Genomic DNA, 27,748 nt, shown 5'->3' on the forward strand with positions numbered 1-27,748 from the left:
TCACTTGATTTAAAATAGATGTTGTGGAGGTTTGGAAAAAATTTAAGTCTCTTGAATTTGGAGCATGAACTTCTACCTGAATTGGAAATATTGGTGAAAAAGGCTGCATTTTATTTTTGCTTGAAATAACGTTTTGTTGCCCTTCTAGCAACCACTCACATTCTTTTTGAATGGATTCTGGTAGGATTTTTGTTAGGTATACAAAATTGTATTTTCCCTAGCTGCACTTGTGGATGAAAACAACTGCTGCCTGCAACTCTGAAAAATTGATTTCTACCATCTTCTATTTATACAGCCAAAGGATAGGCAATTTTGAGCACTCTCAGAAGAGCTTTGGACCTCTTTCTACTTGCAGGACTATAAGGGCTCTCAAAACAGAAGCAAATACTCACGAGCTTCCATCTGGTGTTAGTGAAACACATCCTCGGAAACAAAAGTAAATCTGATCCTAATAAAATACTTTCTCAGAAAAGAAGACTTGAGGAGTTTAAAAAAACCCCAACAAGCAGAAAAGCCATTTAGTTGCATGGAAGAGAGCATGTACTAGACAAGGAGGCTTCAAGGAGAACAAAATGCAGAGGTTTATGGGGCAAAGATTCCCACCATCAAACTTCCCAGTGTTCTCAGTGCTGTAATGCCACTTTTCCAAGCACAGCTGCATCACCAGACCTTGTTTGCTGAAGGGATTCCTTAGGGAAGAATAACCAGAAAATTCTCTGGAGCTCTCTGGACCTCATCTTAATGTTTCACCTCAGTATCAAGTGATGAGGATGCTTTTGCTGTATGTTCAACAGGCAAATTTCAGGTGGAGAGTGAATATCCTCTGAGGTACTGAACAGCTGAAACAACATTCAATTTTCCCATCTAGCAGTACTTAAGATTCATTTCCTGCAGCAAACATCATCAAAACACGCATTGAGTTGCTATGATTCCTTTACCTCAATCCTAACAGTCCAAGTATGGTACAAAGAGCCTCAGAGCACGCTTGTCAATTATTGATTAGGCTTGAGTTGTTAGAATTAGTAGTCCATTAGCACTTCTTATCCTAGACCAATATCCCAATATCCATGCAAAGCTTGTAGATTTTCCATTGCTTAATCACATCTTAATGTGTTGAAGTCATGCACTTATTTGACACATTTCAGCAGGTTTTGCAGAATCACAGTCCTTTTATTTTCATTGGTTCAGCATACAGCCATGTGATACACTGAAGCTAAGAAAAACTGGGGAGAATGATTCACAGTAGAATTCTGAGAAGTCCACTTCTAAATCAAGGCAGAAACAATTCTCATACACTCAGTGATCAGTGACTAAATCCTACATTATTTTAAATTTACTTAGCACTATAAATAATCATTAGTGACAATACTTACTGTAACCTGAAAATAAGGCAGGGGCAAGATCAGACCTACATCTGCTTTACAGTGTTCATACTTGTGTGTTATTTTATATGCATACAATTGCATAAAACAACAACAAAATAAAACTGTCCCTACCACAATAAACAGGGTATATTTTTACAGCTTATAAGTTATGGTATACAGTGAAACTGGTATCACAACCTATAGGTTATGGCATACATTAATAAATAGACAATGATATATTAATTTGCAAATTTAACAAAGAATTTTAAGAGGAAGTAAGACAGTACATACAATGGGGTTGATTTATCATTCATGGTTTTTTACTCCAGTTTAAATAATGGCACTTTGATGTCATGGGAAGCCTGGAAGCAATAATGTAAAGAAGTACAGTCAACACGTACAATTCATCAGAGCTGTATTAAGAGCTTATGTCTTAAGAGCAACCTAAACTTCTCGGAGTCTTGAGTGCTTGATTTTGCAACCTTGAAGTTGAATTATCCACATTTAGTTTCTTTGCCTTCTTCTGTAGCATATACAGAAAAAACATATACTTGTTCTTATGTTACTCACCATCTTTGCTTTTTAATTTGGAGGTAAATACTCAGCTTATCACTTTGCCATTGCTCTTTTACACCAAAAAAGACCCAAGCCATGGAAGCCCAAGGCAGTCCTATGGGTCTATCCCACTTTACATAGTGGCTGATATGTTGGCTTTTAATGGTAAGTGGCACCCTAAGTATCTAATCACTCTGTTCATGTAATTTAAAACCCTAAACTACTTTGGAACATTCATATATTTTATCTACTGCTAAGATAAAAAATATTTAATCACAAGTCTGTAATATAGATAATAGCTTTTAAAACCACTGAAGACAAGATGTGCCATAATATTCATACAACTACACATATAGTTGTACCTAATTTCCAGTTTTGCAGTGCTGCAACTCTACAGCAGTAACAGAAATGCATGTATGTACATATGTAACATAAAAGGAGCAAATCAGTGTTGTGGGTGGACTTATGTCTGCTAGTCTCATGCTTGCTGATTATATTAGAAGGACTGCTGTGGCAAGTGAAGCACAAAATGCCACTCAAGAATGTCTGAAGACAGATGGCCCAGTAGGTAAGTGTTAATGTTGGACAAAAGGTGAAACTTTTGATTGTTAGGGCTGCTTGTGCTTCTGTTAGTTATGGCTTCTCCAGCTACTCACAGAGCATGATGATGAGGTCTAATGGGGAAGCTGTATAACAGTCATAAAAACTGTTATTAAGTGTTTGCTGCACCAGAAAATTTGTCCTTCAAGCTTTAAGAGAGACAGGAGGCAACCATGGGGGGCTGAGGGGTTAAAGGCAGCTGGTGATTTTATGTCTGAGTTAGATTTAAGAAACGCTGTAATTTCCTTCACACTACAAATCAATGTTTATTTTACCACAGAACCATCAGAATCAACAACAGGGTGCCAGAGTGCATCTTCACTAATCTATCCCATAACAACACGGGAACACAATTTCTAAAGACACATATTTATACATCTGGTAACCACTTCTGTCCCTACTACCTCATTAGAGATTAGACATTCTCTGGGACACACGTACACACACACTTACAAAAAAATGCAATACAAATTCTTCATTGCTGTCAGAAATAGAAAGTGCCAGGTAAGTACATCATCGTTTCCTGGTCCCACTGTTGCCACTGGCAGACTTATTGAAACTTCTGCTCATCTGTGGGAAGTGGACAGTTGGTGTTCTTTCAGTGGGGCCATACAGCCCTAAATTCCTGGCTGTAGCTGACTTTCGAAGAGGCTTGACACTGGGAAAAGGATTGAAGACTTGTGGCTTTGGGTTCCCAGGGTGGGGAGATTTAGCCAAGTTTCCAGAGTCACTGGATGAACGGGAGGACTCTGATAAACACGGCTGGCTGGACTGATGGGATGTTGATTCAGCATTAGTTTTGTTATCTGAGGCAAGTTCCAGTGCTTCTAGTTTTAGCTGAACCATTGATATGTTTGTAGTGGTGTCCATAGAGACTGGCTCAGATGACCGCCGGTCAGCTTTTCGAGTAGTCCTGTCATCCAAACCACCTCCTTCTCCTTCTCCAAAGTCAGACTGTTTGGAATTCTCCTCCTTTGCACCAGGACTATTCATTTTACAGCTCTCACTCTGCTCATCTATTAGTCCTATGGTATCTCCATAGCCCAGCTGGCCTTTGCCCCTAGCAATATTCTTTCGATGCACTCGTATGTGAGTGCGCCACGGAGAGTTCAGTTTTGTTTTAAGATCTTCTTGGGGAATGGGAGACATCTTCCCTGTAGCATGACTTGGGATGTGAATAACAGCATTTTTGAGAGACCTGTTATTCAATTTCATCTTCTTTCCTAAAAGGAGGTGGTTTATCACTGGGGAATGGTTTACCTGAGAAGGGAGGAGGCTGGTAACTGGCCCTTTGTCTGAAAGAAAGTGTTCAAAAGAAACACAGTATTGTTAAAGAACAAAACAAATTAATGTTCTAAGGATCCACCACCAAATTTGATGCCTTTCTTGAGGGATAACAAAGGACTGAACACTATTAAAAAAATTTCTCTTACATCTTGGTGTTAAACAGGCTGCAACTTAATCACAGAATCATAGAATAGTTAGGGTTGGAAGGGACCTTAAGATCATCAAGTTCCAATCCCCCTGCCATGGGCAGGGACACCTCGTACTAAACCATATCACCCAAGGCCTTGTCCATCCTGGCCTTGAACACTGCCAGGGATGGAGCATTCACAACCTCCCTGGACAACCCATTCCAGTGCCTCACCACCCTAACAGGAAAGAACTTCCTCCTTATATCCAATCTAAACTCTATCCAATCTAATCTCTATAGTTTGGAGAAGAGGAGATTGAGGGGTGACCTTATTAGTGTATATAAATATATAAAGGGGGAGTGTCACGAGGATGGAGCCAGGCTCTTCTCAGTGGCAAACAATGAAAGGACGAGGGGTAATGGGTACAAATTGGAGCACAAGAGGTTCCACTTAAACCTGAGAAGAAACTTCTTCTCAGTGAGGGTGACGGAACACTGGAACAGGCTGCCCAGGGGGTTGTGGAATCTCCTTCTTTGGAGACATTCAAAACCCGCCTGGACACGTTCCTGTGTAACCTTATCTAGGTGTTCCTGCTCTGGCAGGGGGATTGGACTAGATGATCTTTTGAGGTCCCTTCCAATCTCTAACATACTGTGATACTGTGATAAACTTCCCCTGTTTCAGTTTTAATCCATTACCCCTTGTCCTATCACTACAGTCCCTAATGAAGAGTCCATCCCCAGCATCCCTATAGGACCCCTTCAGATACTGGAAGGCTGCTATGAGGTCTCCATGCAGCCTTCTCTTCTCCAGGCTGAACAGCCCCAACTTTCTCAGCCTGTCTTCATACGGGAGGTGCTCCAGTCCCCTGATCATCCTCGTGGCCTCCTCTGGACTTGTTCCAACAGATCCATGTCCTTTTTATGTTGAGGACACCAGAACTGCACACAATACTCCAGGTGAGGTCTCACGAGAGCAGAGTAGAGGGGCAGGATCACCTCCTTTGACCTGCTGGTCACGCTCCTTTTGATGCAGCCCAGGATACGGTTGCTTTCTGGGCTGCAAGCACACACTGAAGCCGGCTCATGTTCATTTTCTCATCGACCAGCACCCCCAAGTCCTTCTCCACAGGGCTGCTCTGAATCTCTTCTCTGCCCAGCCTGTAGCTGTGCCTGGGATTGCTCCAAAACTGTGCCTGGGATTGCTCTTCAACAATAAAGACGTGTCCCCGCTCCCTGCTTCTTCTTACCTACAGGTTAAGTTCTGAGCCAGGAATATCACGAAAATAAATCATAATAAAAATAGCGTCTCAATTTTTAGAACTTTAGTGTCCTGATAGTTTAACATTAATATTGGCTTCTGATATTTCCCCTCTCCTTCGTTTCCCTTCCAACCATGACAGGCAATTCAGACCCTGTACAAGGTCAGTCAAATCACCCTCTCCACGAGGCTTGTTTGACTGGTGAATGAACCAATGTATTTTTAATGGATAAACCACAGCAACTCTTCTCTATTACATTCTCTTATGAAGCCAAAGCAGCAGACTCAGAATTAAGTAATCAGATGACAGTTTGATTAAACCACAAACCCAGCCCCGCATCATGGTTAGTAAGATTAGAAAGGTTTGTGTTTGGGGGTAAGGATTGGCAATCCTTGGGAATCAACATTTTACTGTTTGCACTGTTTCTGCTAGCTACAATCTTATTCAAGCAAATTCTTAAAGAAAAAATTCTTATAATTGATGTGAGTATTAATGAAAAATTACAGCTCTGCCTGCACATTCAAATGCTCCTGCTAGGACAAGTTCAGACAACCCGGAAGATCAATAAAAATTCTCCACAGAGACCCATCTGTATGGTTCAATGCTGATTCAGAAAGATAACACTTAAGTAGGGAGGAATGAGTGGGGTGAGCTGTGTTCAGCTTGCATATCCACTAAAATCTTCAGTTGTGCTGTTCATGCTAACCTTGCATTGTTGAGTTTGCCAACCAGGGAAATGGACTCCATAACATGGATTGCTAAATAACGGACTGATGTCCAGCCCAATCCTCACAGCACTATCATTATGGCTAGGTAAACCGTCAGTCACAGTGGAACGCCTAAACCAGTTCTTCAGTTGTGTAATTTGCCATGCCCAGATGAACTCAGAGGAGTTAGGATCATTTGGATCAGCCAGAAATCTACTTGCCACTTGGTCTGAAGCATATTCATCTCTTAATTTCCCTTTTCCCAGTGCATCAGTATGTCAACTCCAAGAATGCCAAAGATTTAAAGTTTTTAATCACAGAGATCAACAAAGATAGCAAAGACACTTTTAAATACCATTGTTCAGCTGCTCCCTGGGACTTAAAAAAATCCCAGGGTCATCATCTTCAGATCCTGACAAAAGAAGAGAAAAACATCATCTTCTCATTTCAGTCTGTCTGTACGAAGTGGTACCCGCTATCCTACTACTATGTTATCTATTCCATGTATTTATTTTCTTTTCTGTTTAGTTAAATGTGAAAGAATGTTATTTGCCTTGTCTCCTATGATGAAGTTAGATTGTAATAAATCAATAAATGAAGCATGTTTTAATATGTTACCTGCTCTGATATACACGTGGTGAACCTGCTGTTGCTGCTTCTTCTTTATCCTGGAATATTGCTTTTTCAGTGCATTAATATCAGTGGTCATACGCTCCATCATCATGCTGTTAAAAGCAGCATGATATTCGCTTTGGCAAGAGTCTATTGCTCCTGGACTTAATTCTGCAATGTTACTGGAACCAAGACTTTGTTCTTCATTCTGATCTGCACAGTAGGAATAAAGCCGGGATGATGAGTGAATTGGCATACTCAAGAGTTTCACAGATTATCTGCAAGGGAAGTCTATGTCTGATTCATTATAATCTTATTTAACTGTAGTCTTTAATTAAAAATTTATTATAATATGCATATTAAACAAAGCTGCACTATTAGTAACACGAAATATTATTACTGCAAGGGTTTGAGGGGAGTTTTAGCAATGCAAAATTCTAAGCCCAGTTTTTCAATTAACCGAAAGTACATCAAGCCGTTAACTAAAGTAATACACAAAGTGATTATTAAAGACACTCAGCTGGTCAAATAGGAGGCTAACAATACAAGTGATACAACACATTACAGTCAAGCAGGCATGAGATTAAACAGCCAACTAATGGTACCAGTAAGATGTATCAAGAAACATTTATAGAACCCCTGGGAGAAAGCTGCTAGTGAGCAACAAAAAGGATGGGCCCAGAGCAGCTGAGGATCAGGCAGCTTGAGAGGTGTAGCAAGTGCACATTTATTTTCACAGCTGTTTCTGATGCACCACCAACTTAGCACTCCAGGGTCAAAGGGATAATTCTTTTCCAAGGGATGTTTATTTGTCTTTGGCTTAGTTTGCAACAGCAGCTTGATGTTCTAAGTGCTAGCTTGAAGCAGCAGGTAGAGACTTACAGTCCCTTGGGAAGGGAAAACCAAACGCCACAGCTATCGAGAGGAAAGCTGCAACTTATAGGTCTCAACAAAACCAAGCCACAGGAATGATGATGTCTAATCAGGTAACAGTGACTGCTACATCAGTCTGAGGTTTTGGGGAGAAGATGGGGGTGGGACTGGGTATCAACAACTATGGCCTCTCATGGGACATCATAAAAATCACTGCTGATCCAAGTGCAAGTCACTTGCTACCCACTGTGATCTCTAGGTGAACACAAAATACAATTTCCATAGCAGCTTTCACAGAGGAAGCTACAGATCATTTTTCTGCAAAGTCATGCAGCTTTAATTATGTTTTCCAAAAGGAACAAATGCACTTTTACCTTTCATCTGTTTTTGGTATTTTTGGAGCTCTGGTGCCAAAAACCCACTTAATGGTCCAAGACAGCCAATTGCATTGGCGATTGAATCCTCATCATCTAGGTCATTCTCCTCATCACTGTCTCTGGTTCTGCCTAGCCTTCTGTCAGTTGAGAACATTAGAGAAGTAAGAAAGAGACATTCTTAAATATGATCATTACCAAACTTCTTTATCTTTAGGGGCATAGGAAGAAGGATGCCAACTGCCTTTTCACTATCTGTGTAGGGTAAACAGTAACCCCATATGCCATTAACAGTGCATAACTTACCCTGAAAACGAAGTCGATTTCACTGTTGCAGGGAAAGGAGTAATGTTGTACGTGTATTTCTCCCTTAATTCTGCCAGTTGTGGGAAGGGAAACTGAGCCATGGTATAAACAGTCTAGGGTTAAAAAAAAAAATAAGCAGGTTTTTAAATTTTCACTTTAGCTAACAGTGCCACAAAAGATTTCTTTATGAACAGACTTTCACAGTTCTGCAGGATTAAAGGCTGCACATTCTCATGTGCTGTAAGACAACAGAAATGGCCTAGTTCTACAGTTCAGTCAGTATTTCCTGTGAGAAAAATACAGGCTGACTCACTAGAAAATACAGAGGGAAAAAAAAATTAAAATTGAACCAATAACATGAGATGTGAGGGTCCTTTACAACTCCTATGATTTAATTTCAACTTTTAACTTTCAACTCCAATGATTTAATAATCATTGTCAATCCTTCCCTTGCCAGCACAGCAGAAACCCTCCCCCTTCAATTACAGTTTTGCTTACATGAATGCATTAAGATGTTTTAGGCATCACTGAGGTTTTGGGGATCTTCCAGAAGACCTACATTTCTGCTCAAGTATTCCACAAGATACTGACGCTAGCACAGATAGGAAGGAGCAGGACCTCACTTGATGTGGACTGTTAACAGATCCATTACTTCACCTGAGCAGCCTCAAGAGCTTATGTGAATGAAATCACTTCAACACAAAAATTACAGCCAAAGAGGAAGTACCCAAAATTCTCCAACTAACTTTTCTCCTCTCAGTTTCTGCTTTTCATCTGGGGGAAGGGGAAGGAGGGAAGGTTTGGTTTGGGGTTGAGATTTTTTCTTTTGGGGGGGAGGCTGGGGTGGTTTTTTTAAAGAAATTAGTTCTATGGTGAACAAAGAAAGCTCTCTGCAACTCTCTGAACCCAACATCGAATCACAGAATCATTTAGCTTGCAAGAGACCCTTAAGATTGATTCCGACTGTAAACCTAACACTGCCAAGTTTGCCACTAAACCATGTCCCTAAGCACCATATAGAGTCTCCTGCTTCATCAAAAAAGTACTGTAGTCCCTAGAACTTAAAACAAGGCCATAAAAAACTCCAATACCTTTTATTTACTCCAATACGCAAAGATAAATGGTTGCAAAAGCATTTGCTTTTGGTACTATTTTTGCTTTAAGCCATTTTGTAATAACAGAATGTGTGTCACCAGCCAACCTGGCATAAAGACACATCATATTCATTGCAGTATCACTGCTAATTTGTTTCTTGGTTGACTTTTTTTTCCCCTGCTTTTGTACACTTTCAGCTATTCAGCACTTTCAAATAATGGACACAATCCATTGGGAGTCTCAATGTCAGGAGTCAAAAGAAAAAAAATAGGCAAAATATAATTTCTCATAGTTTCTCTGAGATATAGCTTTTCCCCATCTTGAAAATCAAGTATCTTCTGAAATACAGCAACATGAAGAATTCTGATTAGCTACGACAGAAGTCACTTCTGTTTTTCTCCCTGTGCTGTTAAGTCAGTGACATTTTCATCTGAAGGCAAATGGCCTCAGTTAAGATTAAAGGGAATTTAACAACTTCTACATAACCTGTTCTTGAACCATACCTTGCCTGTACCAAGTACACGAAGGAAGACTGCAAACATGATTTTAGTACTAGATCTTTCCTCAAAGAAGAAGAAAAAAAAAAAAGGTTTCACTAATGGCAATTATGTGAGCTATAAGGAGCAAGAAAGTCCTGGCTGGATCAGATGCAGGGCAACAATGGTGCAGTTCAACAGGCTTCTGTATGAAAATGCTTTTACAGTTTGAGCCATGCAGAAACACTAAGGCAAGGAGGATGCCTACAAAAACCCAGAGCATAAGCTGAAGCCTTGCCACTCCATTAAGCTACAGTGCTACTGTGAAAGACAGATACTCTCTAGGGCCTGAACAGCAATATCCCGGCAGTCTATCAGACAAAGGAATTTTATGATCTGGAGAAAGACCTACCTCTGGCCCAACATGTCTGCGTCTTTGTTTGATCTCCTTCACACTTTCCTAGTGTTTTTTCTTCCCATATGTCTAAACTCTCTCCCTTCACAGAGAAGGAGGTTTGTCTGGAATTTATTTCTACTCTTTATGTCAACAGCCTTTTCAGGTAACTTGTTCCATATGTGAGTTACCCTTTAAGTGAAACAGTCCTCCGTTTACTCCTTGCACCGACTGTTTTAGATTATGCTCTTAGCTTTTGCCTGTCTCCAATCTGTGCCTCTTTCAGATGCTGTGCAATTTCTTCTATTTAGCATACACATTTTTAGCTAAATTACTTGTTATCAAATTATAAATGGAAGCCTCACTTGCCACCTGGCTGAGATCCACAAACAAGTTTTATGCTGATGCAAGTTCCACTGAAAATCAAAAAGCACTGTCAATCAACACCTGTGAGCTCCTGACAGCAATGCTTCAGAGTCAAAGCATCCTGTTCCTAGTTTGTACACAGCCTTGGATGGCATTCGGTTAATTCTGGTGAAACTGCACCAGAGGGAAACAGCCTACACATATGAAGCATGATGCAGACAAACTTATTTATCTTACTTATGGCCATAAGGGACAGATTCTGGGAACAAGAAGAAAGACAAGGAATAAACCTCTCATCTTGAAACAGTAGAATTTACCAAGCCTTTGCCTTACCCTAAAAAATGCAAAGCCATCTACACCCTCAGCAGAACACCGTACAAAAGACATGGGCTGTGGCTTCCAAAAGAGGTAAGCAGTTTTTCCAACAGCTCAAACACACTTAGCTGAAGAGCCACCCCACACTGGTTTAAAGCTCTTCTCTCTGTTCACTTTCACTAAGAAAACAAAGTGCAAAAGCAAAAACAAACCCAAAAGAAAACAGAAAGTGCTACTCAAATAGAAAGTTAACAACGAATATCAAGTCAGGGTAAACAAGAGATAGGGAGGGATTAATCCCTGCTTTCCTTCACCACAGTAAACACAGGGATGCCTCTCCTTTTCCTGTTTGTATCTCGTCTCCTCTATGCTGCAACGTTTCTAGGCGTACAAATGGAATTAATTTAGCTGCTTATAAAAGCACTTGCTTTCTGAGAATGCATGAAAGCATGTACTCAATCTAGCACACAGGGTTTAGCATATCTGCAGACACCCGACATAGAGTTTCTGTCTCCATGTAAGAACCAAAGTTTATTAATAGGCCAATAAAATGGCATTACTGAATACCCTATTAGTTTAACTTCTCATCCTGAATACATATCCGGTCTAGCATCTGATTTGTGCAGCACTTATCCTTTATTTACCTGAACTGTTCGATCTTGAAAAGAAGGAAGCTGCAGGCTTGCTTGATCCTTCAGTTCCTCCATGCTCTCTTTAGCACAGCACTGGAAGAACTCTTGCATGCAAGGACCAAATCTGCAAAAGCTTTAAGCCCTTACTCCTAGGTATGTGTACTGTCAGCGTGGGAGTGAGGCATTTTTAATGATAAACTTGCACCAACTATACATGCTGGTGGAGAGAATGAGGACAAGTGTTCTCTGGTCTACTTTAGACATCTGCTCTGTCTACACTTGCCCCTGAAGGATCAGCTGTACCTCCCTCCTCTAACTCCCAAAGCAAACAGGCCTTTTAGAGCACAATTTGTCTTCTAATGGCAGAGGTGTGCCTGTTACTCTTCACGGGTTTAAGTGAGCTTGGAAGGTAGTTTAGTAGATGCAAATGTAAATGCCATGCAAGTCTAAAGAAAAGTGAGATGACTGCCACCAGCAACCTTTATTGAAATGTGTAGGGAAGGCAGAGAAGGAGATTAATCCTTTCCCACAGTAGGATACTAATCCTTGAGCCACCCTGTAAAAAGTATTGGATTTAAATTCACCATTCTGATTTTGACGCGGGGGGACGAGGGTTAGGGGAAAAAACATTCATCTCTGAGTCCTCTGAAAAAGCCTAAAGCAATATAAAAAACCCAGTGTCTTCGAGCAGCCTGAAACCTTTCATTAATACAACAATTCCTATTTCTTTATTTTCTTCTCCAGCTCAGAGAAAGTTGCTCAAATGCAGCAGCCAGACACATGGTGGCATTCATATATCCTAATGGTAAACTCTTGTAGTGCCTAATTCTCCCCACTTAAAGACAGCCTGTAGCCAATGCCTGCCTCTGACATGAAGAATGCTAGCTAAAGTGTAGTATGCTTTCTTCAACTAAGACCCACATAAACCAGACACACTGTTTCTCTACACAGAAAAATTACACGTGCCACATTCTCCGTATCAATGCCAATGCTATCCTACCTTCACTCTCAGCGTCACAAAATAAACATGTACCTTATGAATACTTATATATTTTGCACTAAGTGCTTATTTTTTTGCTGAAGCACAAGACTGCTAGTTTAGTATACTTTTAATTGCAACCCTTGAAAAACCCAAAGAACCTTCCAACCCTACAACCAGCAAGTCACCTATGCCTTACCTTCTATTACACAGAACAGCAAAATAAGAAATCCACACCGAGTCACTAAAGCCCATTTCAGCTTTCCCAGTATTATTCTTTGTTGCAAATGACACATCTTGATTTTTTACTACCCTTAAGACCACTGAAACACAATGAATATGAGAAGGCATCAGTTTGTGCCGCCCTCCTCACATATCCTCAATATCTGAACTGTCTTGTGAGAAACCTTGACACTTATTTAAAAAGCATGTGAGTACATCTGACCAGCTGAGTTTCATTTCTGAAGCATAAGAAAGGCACAGTGCTCACCTCTGCCATTCCTAGAGCTCCCTCAACAGACAAACCACCACCACTAACAAAAAATATGAAACTAATCCCTTACTTCAGGGCAGTACTTTACCAGACTAAGGAAGTCTATTACCCCAGACAGTACAGTTTGCTTCCAATAACAGGTAACAGAAGTCACCTGCTAAACCCATGCAACTTCATAGACTGAGACTGACTTTTTCCTTCCCCTAAGACAGATAAAAATTTCAGGTGAATTATGTGCCCTGTATTTGCACCCTCCTAATCACCATGCTGTAACTCATCAAAAGCAAAGTTCTATATCTATAAGCATGAGGTCTTTAGAAAACATATAATTAGACAACACTTCAAGGACATCACAAAAAGCAGCATAAATGTGAATTAATAAAATTGTATCTGCAACACTGAGGCTCTTTCCTTTCCCAGAGCTCATGATCTTTGTTCTCATACAGTGATGTATGTTTTAAAAATTCAGGGACTGCAATTATCTACAAATGTCTTTGTTTATAGCTCACTGATGACTGTTCAAGACCTTTGTTTTTAAATCATGAAGGATACTTTGGATAAACTTGTCTCCCACAGTGTCTGCAGAATAAAGAGGACACACTGTAATAAATGATCAAAACATAGAAATAAAAGAACACCCTAAAAATTATGACTACTAAAAGATTTTACATCTTACTTGTGTAAATACAGTTGGGCATTATATCACAATGAACTTTTAGCTTTGAACATACAACCAATTTTGATCAAGTGAAGCCTACTGGTTCTCTATACTTCATATATAGAATAAGATTTTTAGCTTTAACTGCAGGTCATCTATTTGTTTCATTGACATGTTAGCTCAACTCATATTTTTGAAAGAGTTTAGGTTTATAAAGTATCTGAACAAAAATGTCATTTGTTAGCAATCAGCACCTGCAGGATACAAAGAAAACACAAACAATAATAGTATCACAATTACTCACCTGCATGAGTTCATTGCTGTCAATCAGACTGTCTTCCAGCATCTCCTGGGTCAGCTTGCCCATGGTACTGTAAAACTCATCTGCAGTTTCACAACACTCTATTTGCCTACATCAAAGTATATACCGGTTTTTTATTTTACTTTTACATATGATTATACACATCCAAAACTGAACTTTCTGTCATCCTAAAAACCATGCTTTCTTTAGTCACCTTAATTCTTAAAATTACAATCCTTCCTACACTTCCAGATAATAAAACCGTGCGTGTCACACTGGCAACGCTGGTGCACTAAAAGCATGTACTGAACACAGCTTTCTGTCCTGACTGCTCACGATAAAGGATCCAAGCATGTCCAAACAGGTTATTCTCTCTGCCCCTTTCACTTCTACAACATGAGAATCAATATAGGGAACAACCATTGAAACTCTTCACAACAGTGGAAGTGTTACACATTGCTCATACTGAAATCTTAACAGAGTTTAGCTAAAAGGATGATGAAAGCAGTAAACCAAAGATAGGTGTGTAGCTAATTATCACAAAGTTACTGCTTACCTTCCCCAATACCTTCAGTCTTTCATGACCTCCACATACTGCTTTCTCCACCGTACCTATTTTTAACTTCCTCATTCCTTCAGTCTCCCTCAAAACAGAAGTGTGACTCAACCACCCATATTCTAGGAAAAGCACTTCTCACCCCATTTTCATGTCTAGAAGGATAGTCCTGAGAAGTATGAAGATCATAAGACTATGATCCTTGTTTCAGGCCCCACTTTTTTAAATTCCCCGTTCTATTTTTAGTAAAGAATAAAATAATCTTCTCCCAGCAAAAACATAGTGCCCAATCTTCTACTTCCTCATCTTATTTGATATCATTAATCACAGACTTACTGCATTTCAATTCTTGTTCAGTTTAGTGACTCATCATCTCAATCTCTGGTTATCCCACCAATATCCCTTTCTGTTAATCGACCCCAAATCTTCCAGATCTTCTCCCATTCCCCACAGACAACAGTTATAATGTGTGCAGTGTGATCAGCTTATTCCTTTGGACATATTCTTAAGATTTTTTTCATTCTGTTTCTTCCAATTTTTATAAAACACATTTCATTTTTGTTTAAGTTTTATGGTGAAATCTTCAAAGCTGTGACTTTCTTTTTTATCATGTTATGAATTGGAATATTCAACTCACTACAGCTAAGTGCACAGAGACCCACTACAATAGGACCTTTTATCTAAAGGCATGCTACAAAGTAACAAAGCACAATGAGACTACATGTAACTTAATCCTAATGCAAACGATTCATGCAAATTTTGTTGCTGGACTGAACAAATAAAGCTCTTAGGAAATTATTAATCTAATTATTGTTCTTCAGATTAAAAATTAAATATAGTAAACAAAATCTCTTACAATGCGACTGGCCTGCAGTGCTAATTTATTCAGGAAGACAAAAAGAAATGAAACCTCCAAGGACAGAGCCGAACATAAATCCCAGTGAGTCAGCCACGGGATAAAGAGGAAGGTGAGTGTTGATAGGCACCACAAGAAAAATCTGACGCAGCTGCTGACACCAGCTCAAAAACGTTTCCAGCTGCACTAACATCTGCTCAATGTGTCAGAGCTCACACCTCCCACTGAAGTCAGTGACAAAACTCATTCACCCAGGGGCACTGCACACTCTTTGGAATGCAAATATTTGCTATGACAATAGAGGAGTTTGGAAGAACTAACCAACTCTTGTGCTCTGTCCTACATGGTGAGTTTCCAAGGCCACGAAGGACTATAATAGAAACTTGGCTAGAATGTGCTTAAAAGCAGAGAATTTCAGGAAAACCTGTTTGCAAGCCTTAACAGAAAAGAGCCATGTAACACTAAATCAATCTCTCAGTAACACTGAACTCTTTTTTTGGGTATAGATACTGGCTCAAATCCTTATGTAAAAATAAGGGAATTAACATCCCCAGCTTTAGGTACCCAACTAAATTTGCTAGTCACCCTCAAGTCCCTGACTTTCCACAGAGTATTTACCAGCTCCATCAGAAGTCTGTGTCCCAGTTAAGTCCAAACCATCTTTTAGCGTAGTATGAAGACATTATACACAGACAACACAAACAACTGGAGACATTTCCTGCAGCAAGGGTCAATTAATTATTATCCCCATTCTGACAACATGTCAGACACACAAGTTGTAGGGGAAGCCACAGAGGCACTTTGTGCAGCTTTTTCAAAGCAGAATCATTCTCCTGAAAGTTCACATCTTGTTTAGAATTGAGATGTGCTCTTTAGAACAACGTAAGCTATATTCATTGCTCATACTGAAAAGAAAAAAATCTGGTAAAAACGAACACTTACTCTCCTAACTTTGCCCAGATAGCCAAAGCTACTCTCAGTATAATTTCAGAACCTTCAAAGAATACTGAATCCCAGATCTTCAGAACTGTATGGTTAGGCAGGCAAGTGGCAAAGAGGGTCAGAAACCACTGCATTGTGAAGACATTTGTAAGTGGGGGTTCATAGCCTCCTGAAATTAAAAAAAAAACAAACACAAAACCAAAAAAAACCTTGAAGTAATTGCAATTTACAAGGAGTATAAACTGCATACTGAAATCCAACAGACATTCTAATACCTCTGTTATTGCTCAAAACTTACTTAGCCTGCAGCTGTCCAAAGACAAGCTGAGAAAAAAAGTGATGGAAAAATTACATACTTGGTCACCTTTCATTCTGCTGCACTGTGAAAAGCTCTAAGCAGCAGAACTGGTTTTGGACTGTAAATCTTGAAAAACACCACCCCCTTTTTTTCCCCTTATATGAGAAAGATGGCTTTTCCCTCCCCAAAACCAAAATCTTTTAGCTTATAGTGTAACAGAGCAAGAAAATCTAAACCAGAAAGCCAGTTTTCAGATAGCAGCCCAAGACCTGAGTTTTGTACCTGTGTATTGCGAAACATCTAGGTGTAGAAATACTAAGGAGCCACCATTGGCTCTCACACTGTAACTCTTCCCAGAACAGCTATGTAAGCTAACAACTACAAGAAGCAATGCAAGGACCAGTATCTTAAGCTAAGGCAAGAAATAACCTTTTCAAAGTAGCTCTTGTATTAACCTGTCTGTTAAGAGTGTTGTCACTCCATACATTTTATATCCTTATCAACACAACTCTGTTTCCATTTAGTGGTGGGACCAAATTTTTTCCCTTTTATTATTTTTTTCCTGAGTAAAGGTTATCAATAATGGTAACCATCACCAGCGTAACAATTTAAATATATATATATATTCTAAGCAATAAACTCATGTAAACACTTAAAAGACTGATATTTTTTAGACTAATGCTCAGATTAAACAATGTCAAAAAGAATTTAAGAGGATTTTCTGTTGAACCTACCTCCACTTTCTCTGTTAGCAGCTCTTTGCAGGGTGTCTAAGTGCTGCGACAGTTCAGGAAGCTTCATTCGTAGAAGATCTCGGAAAACAGCCATATCCACAGAGAGAGCACGGAGATTATTGACAAAATAGCTATCAGGAAGCACCTTATCAATCAGGTAAATCATGATCTGTGGGGAAAATGAAATACTATCATGTAGGACTTACAGAGCCACTTATTTTCTAGGAATAACAGGGAAAAAAGAAGAAGAAATGTTAAAGTTCTCTATTCACTAAAGAATGGCTTGGAGCCAGTGGCAACACATGCTTCTGGTATCTCCATTTACATGAGGGGAAAGCATTATAATTTTAAGCATCCATAGGTACCCTAGGTATCCACAAGCAGCCAAGGTGCAAGCAAGCCCTTGAAGCTGTTCAGAATCATTAATGACTGAAACCAGTGTCACAGAAAGCTATGCTCAAATTGAAGCATTAGTCAAACCAAAGACAGTTTTTGGCACTTATGATGCTCTATGTGTTTATGAGATTCTCCACACTGTTGGAAATTTCCACTGTCCCTTCTCTGGTTGTTAACTGCCATGACTAGAAGACTGATCTTTCAGATCATCTTGTTTTCCCCTCTCCAAAATACAAGACGCTGCTCTTTAAAAAACATTCTTCACATATTTTACTGTGATATGTTACCATGTGCTGCACTTCATCTTGTCACTCTAAAAGGTTCTAAATTAAGCAGCATGAGGCATTTTAAACAGACATCTGTTTCAAGGGAGACAGTTCAACTACAAGGGTGGTAATGTATTAACTGAATACTGTAAACGACATTCATTGAGAATGAACAAATGCAACAAAGATATATGCAGAAGTCGATACATATCATCAGTCCAACAGAAGATGCTGACCTTCACTTTAGGATCTTTTAAAACCTCTATGGCCACTCTACAAGCTGTATCCAGAGAGCCTGCAAGTGGTCATCCCATCTGGTTCACTCTCCATTACTTCTTTGTTAAAATTTCAGAGAAGGATCCTTATCATCTGTTTCATACAGCCTCTAATGCTTGAGAGGAGCATGGCACCTTCATACACAGGAGAATCCTCCTTACAACCCCTTTCTTTCCATAAGATACCCACAAAAGTAGCTTGGCAGACACCAGACTTAGAAGAGGACCACCTTACGTAGTCTAAGTGCTTCCTTTTCTATCCCAGTTGCTTGTGATACACTTGTCCTTGCAAGGTTTGTTGCAGGCAGTGACAACCTTTTCTGTCCCATGCTTTAAAGCATGTAGATCAGTAGTCAATACAGGTGTATCAATACCTTTTATGCATTTTTTATGTTTTGTTGGTTTGGTTTGGGGTTTTTTTGTAATATGCTAAGGATTGAAAGGAAATGGGTCATCGGTAAGAAAGATGGAGTCTTGTATTTCTCAGATACATTCCCTAAGCTTTGCTGAATTCTGGGACATCTCACTGTCTTTTAAAAATATGCTTTGTTTTCTTCAGATACATTTCAGCCAATTGAAGAATAATTTACTATAGCAACATTAACTTACACTACACTACTTGTCTTTTAATTAATTCCTTAAGACATAAGCCATAAATCCCTACATTAAAGAAACCATTTTATAAAGGCTTTTGTTCCCTTTCCACTGCGTGGAAATCTCAGATATATGACAGCATAGGAAAAGACAGAAATCTTTTTGCAACACTGAAGTCCTTTCCATTTCATTGACATGCAAATTGTTTTGAGAATTTTTTTTAAGCAGCTTCATGCATTTACCAGATACTTTCTTCATGACATATCTCTACATATTTATTTTTATTATCTCACTTTGTAATATTTCCCCACAATAATCTGCAGGGAAAAAAAAGGTTTTTAAGTTTCTGTATCTATGAGACTTCTGTGTATACTTTGACAGCTTCTACACATGCAAGCTGTAATTTTCTTGCTTACCATAATTTCAGTAGGCTAACTTTGAGGTGTTTTCAGGGATTTAACTTATATATCGTAGAATCATAGAATAGTTAGGGTTGGAAAGGACCTTAAGATCATCAAGTTCCAACCCCCTGCCATGGGCAGGGACATCTCACACTAAACCATGCCACCCAAGGCCTCGTCCAACCTAGCCTTGAACACTGCCAGGGATGAAGCACTCACAACCTCCCTGGACAACCTATTCCAGTGCCTCACTACCCTAACAGGAAAGAATTCCCTCCTTATAGCCAATCTAAACTTGCCCTGTTTCAGTTTTAACCCATTACCCCTTGTCCTATCACTACAGTCCCTAATGAAGGGTCCCTCCCCAGCATCCCTATAGGCCCCCTTCAGATACTGGAAGGCTGCTATGAGGTCTCCACACAGCCTTCTCTTCTCCAGGCTGATCAGCCCCAACTTGTCAATATGTTTACCTTAACTAGTAAAGACTCAAATACCCCTGGCTGGGCATTCACTGAAGCTACCATGTTGGGTCCAGTGCTGTTAAAGCCCCATGGTATCAGTAATACCTGCCTCTGGGAGACACTTCCAGACACAAAGCTTTTGTTTATAATGTCCTACCCAGAAATGGAACCTGACTGGCAAGCCCCCAAAATCCCCTTGCTCCCTTAGCTCCTAGACCCTGCAATAATCCACACAATTCCCCATAGCTCAAATCCTGAGGGCAGCTTTACATGCAACAGCCTCTGGAGCTGTTCCAAAGTCACTCATCCCTCACTTTAGATAGCACAGTGACTACAATAACAGAACAGCCACATGATAATCCCCAATTCCTCCCCCTCCACCCTTGCGCTGATATTATTTTTTCTCTTCTCTTTTCCCTCTTTCCTCTGGGGAAATTCTAACCCTACAAAGACCACAATACTAAGCCTGGAAAAGAAGTTATTTTCCATCTTTTTTTTTTTGCCAGGTAAGACCCATTTCAGTGCTTTACCTCCTCAGGGCAGTCCATTGTCTCCTTAAGACAAGAAGCCTGACACCACTCACAGTAAAAGATCCAATAATATAAGAATGTTCTTGCAATTAACTTGGACTTCATAAACCTTGGGCAATAATGTTTCCTATATTAATGTGCTTTTTGAGCTTCTGAACAGTGTAAGAGCACAATAAAATATGACAAAATATAGTTAAAAATACTGAGAAAGTTTTTAGCAAGGATTATTGAAAGAAAATTTTACTCTCTGATATGAAGCAAGTATACCATGATATTTTTATTACTACAGGCAGCTCCCTATAATGAAATATTAAATATCAGCTAGCTGGACTCTCCTACCACAAGCTTTAAGTTTTAGAAGCTTGGAGTGAATTTAAATATCACCATATTTAAATCACTGTATAAGGCAAAATAATCAGCTCATTATCACAAAAAACAGTCATCTTTTACCATGTGACCCCAACTCACACACATAAGCAAGTTTAAGGGAATTTGTACATAATCTTGGAACCTTCAACCACATCCTGTACTAACCTGTATTTCCATTTTCTGACACATGAATTTCATGAAGCTTTCTTTTAATTAGAATAGAAAAGGTCTAAAACAAATAAAACACTGTATGACTAACATAGCCCAGAAAGTAGCTTCAAAGTGATTTACTTTCAATTTAAATATTTATTTGGTCTTTTCCTAGAATTTGCTTTAAAATGCAGCAGATTTATTAACTGCCTTGCATGCTACAGCCACACTAGAGGTTAATAATGGAATCTGAGGTTTCAGCTACCTATAGTGTTTGGAAGCAGACTTGCAATTATGGGATAAGATAGTCAGTAATAGTAGACACATTTATTTTTATTATGGCCAAGCCCTCATTTGTTTCTGTTGAGTGAAACAAAAATTAACAGTGATAACATTCAAACTGCTCATTTTAGCTCAAAGAAGATAACAAACAATTCACAGATATAAACTGGTTAACTTCTTTGAGTCCTGCTCTTTAAGGCTGTCTACAAAATCCACACCCTGGTTTATTCTAAAGTTCACTAACTAAAAACAATCTTCAACACTGAAAAAATAAATATTTTACTCACTTTCAGGGCATCCCCTTCATTGCCCTCCATTACTTCCAGAATAAGTGCAGCTAGTATGTTAAATCCTTGACAATAGCCAACAGATTTATTCCACCTGGCATAAGCCAGCAGAACACGTTTTAGTACGACTCGATCTTGCTCTGCCTCCTGGCCACAGTAAGAACTGCAACCAGTTCGGTGAAGGTCCTTTAAAGAAAAAACACAACATACAGAAGAGATGAGCATTTTTCTTCCCCCCTTAGTTTTCCTGCCTGACACACTTCTCTTTCCACCTCCACCTTACCCATATATACTCTGAAAGTTGATAACATTTCTTTTTTAATCTGTAAACCTTTAGCTCACTGAAAAGAAATAGGCTCAGCAAGCTCTTAGGTAAACAAGTTACCTAAAGGATGTTCATATAAAGGTTTCACAGAAGATATTAACTAATATCTAGGTTTCCAAGGGGCAAGAGATAACAGCCATTATGTTAACCAAACAAAAATGGCCAACCATTTTTACCAAAGTATAAAAAAAAAACCTACTGATCAACTAGGTTTTCAAATCAACAGAAAAAGTGCCCTTGAGATTTAATCAATTTATAAGTGAAGGGAAAAACATGTATTACGTTTCTATTTCATAAGTAACACCTATAAGCTTTAATTACCAAGTACAGATGACCATTGTAATAATCAGGAACACAAATAAAGGTGACTATAGAACACAATCTCTCCTAAACAGAGTAATACCTCCTAGATAGGTAAATAGACTAATATTAAATACCAATACATATCTATCAGGTGTTTTTCCTAAAACCACCCACTGCTTTAAGCATTAGCTGAGAAATATATATAGACAAAGGTGCTTCACTCCTGTAAAGTAACTAAAAAAGGCTCAACTGCTGCATCATAAAACACACTTTTTAATCACAGCAAACATTTGTGCTTATTTATAGAGACGAGGGAAGAAAAAAAACCACTTATGTTTGTCTCCATCAAACTCTGGTAGTTCCTTTAGGAAAAAAAAAAAGTAGAAAGGGGGTGGGGGGGAGGGAAGGGAAGAGAGAGGGGAAAGTAAACCAGTAATAGCATTTTTTTCCCAGCTAATACTAACCAAACCAGTGCAGAAGGACCAAAGAAGCCGAAGAAATAATTTTGGTAAGCCAATAGGACGTAAGATGCAATTTTTGCCAAAGCAGTTTCAGAGAACAAAATAAATCCAAATTCCATCTATTAAAAAATACATATAAATCAACTTTTCAAAAGACAAACAAATTAGCTGGCTACCTTTACTATCTGGATGCCCATAGAGTCATCATCAGGATTACTCCTTTCATTGAATGTGAAACGCATGGTTTTATCCCAGTCAATGGCTATACTGTGTAAGTACTGATCAGCTAGGGTCAGCCAAACCTAGAAATACACAAAGCAAGCCAACAAAATTATTTCTCACTTAAAATAGGAACAGTCTCCATATACACCATTAGATGAACCTCATCAGTTTCACCCATATGTGACTGCTGTTAAGACTTGAAATACCCAGAAGAGGCCTACAGCTAGAACAATATCTGCACTATTAAAGTAACAGCTTGCTCCCTAAAACAGAAAATAAGGAAATAGTTAGCATTAAGCATCCAGATCTGTGACCTGCTTACAAAGATGCAAGTCCATCGTCAGAAACTGAATCCACAGCGGCCCTCCAAGATGGAAGTGCACTCTGCTGCAATGACCCACCTTAGGAGTTCAGCCCTTCTAGCCTCAACAAGGAGTTTTATAAAAAGGTAACACTGTAGCAGGCTTTCCTCAAACTCAACCATGGATCCATCTCCTGGAAATCCAACAGAAGCATCTAGCAGTGCTTCTCTTCACCAGAGGTCTCATCAACTTCACAGAAAAAAATAGCATACAGTATTAACTATTTGGGATTGATCTGAAAGAATCACTTTGATCACAGTTACTTACTCTTAAGCTGAGGGCTTCCTAAACTGTTGATGCTACAGGAGGTCTGAAAACAAGCATTTTGCTGGTTTTTAAAGACAAATAATTACCAGAACAGATTTATGCACATGTATTCAAGACAAAGGCTGGATCTTTATTAAACATCTGAAAAGTTCCTGAACCACAAGACACAAGACAGATCATACACTGACAAGGAGCAATAAACAACCTTTCTCTTCAGGAAACTGAAAGAAATCATGAAAGCAAATGGGTTGAGTTTTGTATCGGCCATTAACTCACTCAAGTGAGAAAAGCAATTCAGACACTTCCCACAGATCAACACACATAAATAATTACATGATGAAGGCATTTATAGACAGCTTCCAGAATCTCATGTTTTCTGCATTTACATTTCCCTTCCCACACTTTCGCAAAGGCACTCATGTGGAGAAATTCCACTGTTCTGCCTCCCAGCAGCCTTTGGCACTGCTGACATCCTACTGATGTTTGACTGGATTCTTTATCTCTGTCAGCCCCAGAAAACAAATGTCACATACCACAGCAATGCTGCAGATGTCACATGCCACAGATGTCACCCTGCTTCTGCTGCAAGCAGAGGGAACAATCGAGAAGCTGCCAATACAAAATGTTTCCTTAATTTTGGTATCAATCTTAAAATCACTTGGAAGTGGGGAATAGCACTGAAAAGACTGCACCCCATTTCTTAATGCTATTTTTTTTTTGTTAGCATCACGTGGTCATGTGTGAGCAAACAGAGAGATGATCAGAATAAGAGGGAAAGACAAAGAAATGAGTTGGATGATGTGGCACAGCAAGCCTGCTGATAACATAAAACTAGGACAGAATGGCTGATAAGCCCAAGGGCACCTTGACTGGTTGGAAAAATGGGCTGACAAGAACCTCATGAAGTTCAACATGATGTGCAAACTCCTGCACCCGACGAAGACCAATCAAACACACTGGCATATGCTGGGGACCACCCAGCTGGAAAGCATGTTTGCAGACAAAGAGCTGGGGTCCTGGTGGACACCAAGTTGACCATAAGGTAGCAATGTGCCCTCCTTTATTGGAACTGCATTTTTAAAGCTGAGATTGTATGACTCAGTTTTACAGAAAAGTTGAATAGACATGCCTGGTTTTAGGCTAGGGAACTTTAAACATATTTGAAGAAAGCGATAAAGTCAGTTAGCAAAATCCCAGTGGACCCTTTCCACATTAACTTGGTACGATTTCCCATTAATGGCACACTCTACCATTCCACATCACTCCTGACTCTGAACTTCCCTAATTTAGGCAATCTTCCTTTCCCCCATCAAATGTTTCTATGAGCATTCTTGTCAGCACCTTCATAAGTATGACAGCCTACGCTGGAGATGTGCTCTCCTTTTAGCTGATTTTCAGCTGCGGGGGAAGCTTCACCAGTGCAATTCCTTGAGACTGACAGAATGAAGCAGTAACATATGCACCAGAGTAAGTTACCCAAGCCTCAACCAGAAAGAGCCTGACTCTTGAAAACACTATCTTTACCTGTCTCCTCCCACTCTCCAGCTGCCCTGTGAGGTTACCACTGAAGAACATAAACTAGCAAAATCCCCAGTACAACTTAAACTTACAACTTCCAACTATTTCTTAAAAACATTGATAACATTAATCATATTTACCTCTACTGAGAAACCCACAGGCAGTATGTCCACAAAGGTACAGGTCTACCTACCTTCCTTCGCCACTCTTTTGGTATGCCGGTTGGCAATCTGGCCACTGCTTTGAGCGCATCATGCCACTGGAAGCAAAAGCATCCAAAAAGTATAAAATCCACCATAGTTGCATGCAACAGTATAGCAACATTTACAACACTGCAGACATCACATTCATTTCATTTTACTGCACACATTGCAGAATTTAACACAGAAAATACAAATTACTTCCTTATTGATGTAACAAAAATACAATATTCTAGGGCACAAAGACTTAGGAGATAGCTGAGTAAACAATGAAAGCTTATTGCATTTTCCAAATACTAATGGAACAGCTCTTATAAAACTGCAAACAGTATACTGACATTATGATGACAGATGCAGTTTTGAACTAGGGCAAGTACCTTGATCGAAGAGAACCCAGTTCTTAATAAACTCAAGAGAAAAATTAATCCAATTACCTGCTGAAAACCATTTTGACCTAAAGATGGTTCAAGAGTGAACTTCAATTTTGTATCAACCCCTAGAAAACAAAAAAAAACCAAACAATCATGGCCATTATTTTCATCAGAAGGAGGAAAAAAAAAAAGCAACACCCACAATTGAAATAAGAACACAAAATTTCAGCTACACATTTCAACAACTACATTTCAATCTTTCTGTGAATTCTTGTCCTCAGAGTGGATTCAAGGCACATGCTAAAAAGAACATGGACAAAATGTTTTTAAAATGCAGTAATACCCTCTTTAATGATGTAGTTCAGCACAATGCAATTAACTAAAAATCATTTAGTTCATTATTCTACAAACTCTATGGGTACACTGCAACTACAATATGCATCCACAGAAAAGTATATACAGACAGTTTCTTGCCACCTATTTCAACTTCTTGACATAAAGTCACTCAAAAATCATTTCCAAGCGTGGGGTGCCAAAACTGTTTTATTGCTCAGAATATATTTTTATATAATTCCTCAGAACATAAAGCACATTTGGTCAGTGTTCTCAGTTAAGCCTAGATTTGATTTTGGCCTTAGGAGCAAATCATTTTAATTGTTATAAAGCACACCTTCTAACAGTCTATAAAATAATGTACTAAATAAAACACTAGGACCTCAAGTTTGGTCTGCCCTGGATCCTGCCTATGGCACTGGAGCATGTCCTAACACGAAGAACAGTAACGCTGGATACGCTTTGTATCCCCCAGTTTGAAGGGACAAGGCTCCGGGCCTTCAGACGCCGCTGTCCAGTGCTCGGGTGCTGAACACCGCGCCGCATCGATTCTCCTCCCTCAGGGCTTCCAGCACAAAGAATAAAGGCTTTTTTATTTTTCCTCCATAATTTAATGTGATATATTGCTCTACATTTAAAATTATGTGATGCATAGCTTCTTGTCTTTCTAGAATATCAAGCCAAGCATTTTAAATATATATTTTAATGGCCATATATATATATAAAACAACCAGATTTTAATCCTGCATGGGTTTAAGTATAAAATATCCATGCTAATCAACTCACCAGTAATACTCAGTGCTTTGGAGAGCTAAGCCTGTGGGTTTCACACAAACCCAAACTGTAGTGGTAATTGCTAGTTACAGAACATAAAATGCCTTTCAGCGTTTGCATACTGAAGTGGTGATAAGTCATTTAAAGCCTTGCTGCTTGATAAATACATATTTAAAGACAGTCTTCATCTCCAAGGCTTTTTTCTGCCTCCTTTGTTGAGGGAGAGGGAAATACAATTCACACAAAACCCAATTTTATTTAGAATCTTAGCATTTTAGGATTGCATAACTGAGATCTGGGGATTGGTGCTTCCATTTCCCTGCTTCAGGTTTAAAAGACATCCTTGTCAGACCTACAAAAATAAAAGCTTCAAACCATAATAGAAATGCCTTGAAAGAATATTCAAGAATTATAATTATTCCTGGAAGTAACTGTTTATTAGTATTCTTCCCCATAACTCCATGGCACTCAGCAGGAACTCCTAATAGATAAATCTCTTCATAATAATTCAAAGCAGTGTAACAATGCCAGTAACCTACTAAGATGAAACTGCATCATGTTTGCTGTAAATGCAAAAGGGTGAGCCTTATTCCCATGCAATCTAATGTACTGGAAAGCCCTAATATACACAAAGAGGTGGCATGACCGAGAATTCCTTTTGTAAGGTAACAGATGTTGACATGTTATCTAACACTGCCTTGTAGCAAAGAAGCAGTAGCCTTCCAAAATAATAATGTATTTATTTCCAACTCAACAGACAAATATTAATCACTTCAGAGTTTTCTAAGGTTTAAAGATCCGAGTAACAACTTCTCTCTTCATCTTTCTAAAAAAGACATAAGCAAAGACAGCCAAGTCTGCAAAAGATCAAGCACTTTAAGATACAACTTCAGAGTAAGGCAGAATGTGTCATATACACAAACATCGTGATCAGGGAGCTCATACAGGAGCCCAGACAGCTGTTTCTCTTGATTAAATGACACTGACACCAGATCCTTGAACCTCCATCAACAAAAGTCTATTAAATCATAGCAGACAATTAAGACGAGTGAAAATTATTAGAAATGAGAACAACATCATGTGGTAACACCAGGCTACAACAGTGCGCTCTTCACTATTGCAAGGAATTCAGTCAGGCCATGCACTGTAACCTCTAGAAGCCATGGAGTATGCATCACACTATTTGTGCCCAGTTAGAAATATTCCCCACATCAAATTACATGATGGTAAGGAAAGGCTATAGCCACCCAGGAACTTTCCAGGGCATCAGTGGGAAAGCCATCAGCAAGCTGGGAGCAGCATTTCATTGCCTGTTACTTATTTCCAGCACAAGAACCATCTCACTGTGTGTGGTTTCTGCACTCTTCACTGAATTGACATCAGACTTAGAAGCTTCAAGGAATTAATGCCTATCCCTTTTGCAACTTTTCTTGCAAACC

At 39.2% G+C, this 27,748-nt stretch overlaps 1 protein-coding gene across 5 annotated transcripts in view; it reads right to left on the bottom strand.

The window, feature by feature from the left end:
• Nucleotides 1–1,149: 1,149 nt before the first annotated feature.
• The window catches only part of TBC1D30 (TBC1 domain family member 30), a 56,805-nt gene continuing 30,206 nt past the window's right edge, over nt 1,150–27,748 (bottom strand). For 3 of the 5 annotated variants that reach the window (XM_061348492.1, XM_061348496.1, XM_061348494.1), the window contains 12 exons: nt 25,266–25,327; nt 24,825–24,890; nt 22,439–22,564; nt 21,174–21,359; nt 17,163–17,331; nt 16,131–16,299; nt 13,780–13,885; nt 8,068–8,180; nt 7,762–7,901; nt 6,521–6,727; nt 6,258–6,314; nt 1,150–3,814 (listed from right to left, as the gene is read on the bottom strand). In XM_061348492.1, coding sequence (XP_061204476.1) covers nt 3,033–3,814; nt 6,258–6,314; nt 6,521–6,727; nt 7,762–7,901; nt 8,068–8,180; nt 13,780–13,885; nt 16,131–16,299; nt 17,163–17,331; nt 21,174–21,359; nt 22,439–22,564; nt 24,825–24,890; nt 25,266–25,327 — 2,183 coding nt within the window. In that variant the 3' untranslated portion in view covers nt 1,150–3,032. The remainder of the gene's footprint in view (nt 3,815–6,257; nt 6,315–6,520; nt 6,728–7,761; nt 7,902–8,067; nt 8,181–13,779; nt 13,886–16,130; nt 16,300–17,162; nt 17,332–21,173; nt 21,360–22,438; nt 22,565–24,824; nt 24,891–25,265; nt 25,328–27,748) is intronic. The other 2 variants (XM_061348493.1, XM_061348495.1) reach the window with 1 other exon arrangement.

The sequence above is a fragment of the Neopsephotus bourkii genome, unplaced genomic scaffold, assembly GCF_033783945.1.
Source record: "Neopsephotus bourkii isolate Nb327-2 ecotype Australia unplaced genomic scaffold, CSIRO-AGI_Nbou_v1 NB_359, whole genome shotgun sequence".
In the NCBI taxonomy this organism is placed as follows: Eukaryota; Metazoa; Chordata; class Aves; order Psittaciformes; family Psittacidae; genus Neopsephotus; species Neopsephotus bourkii.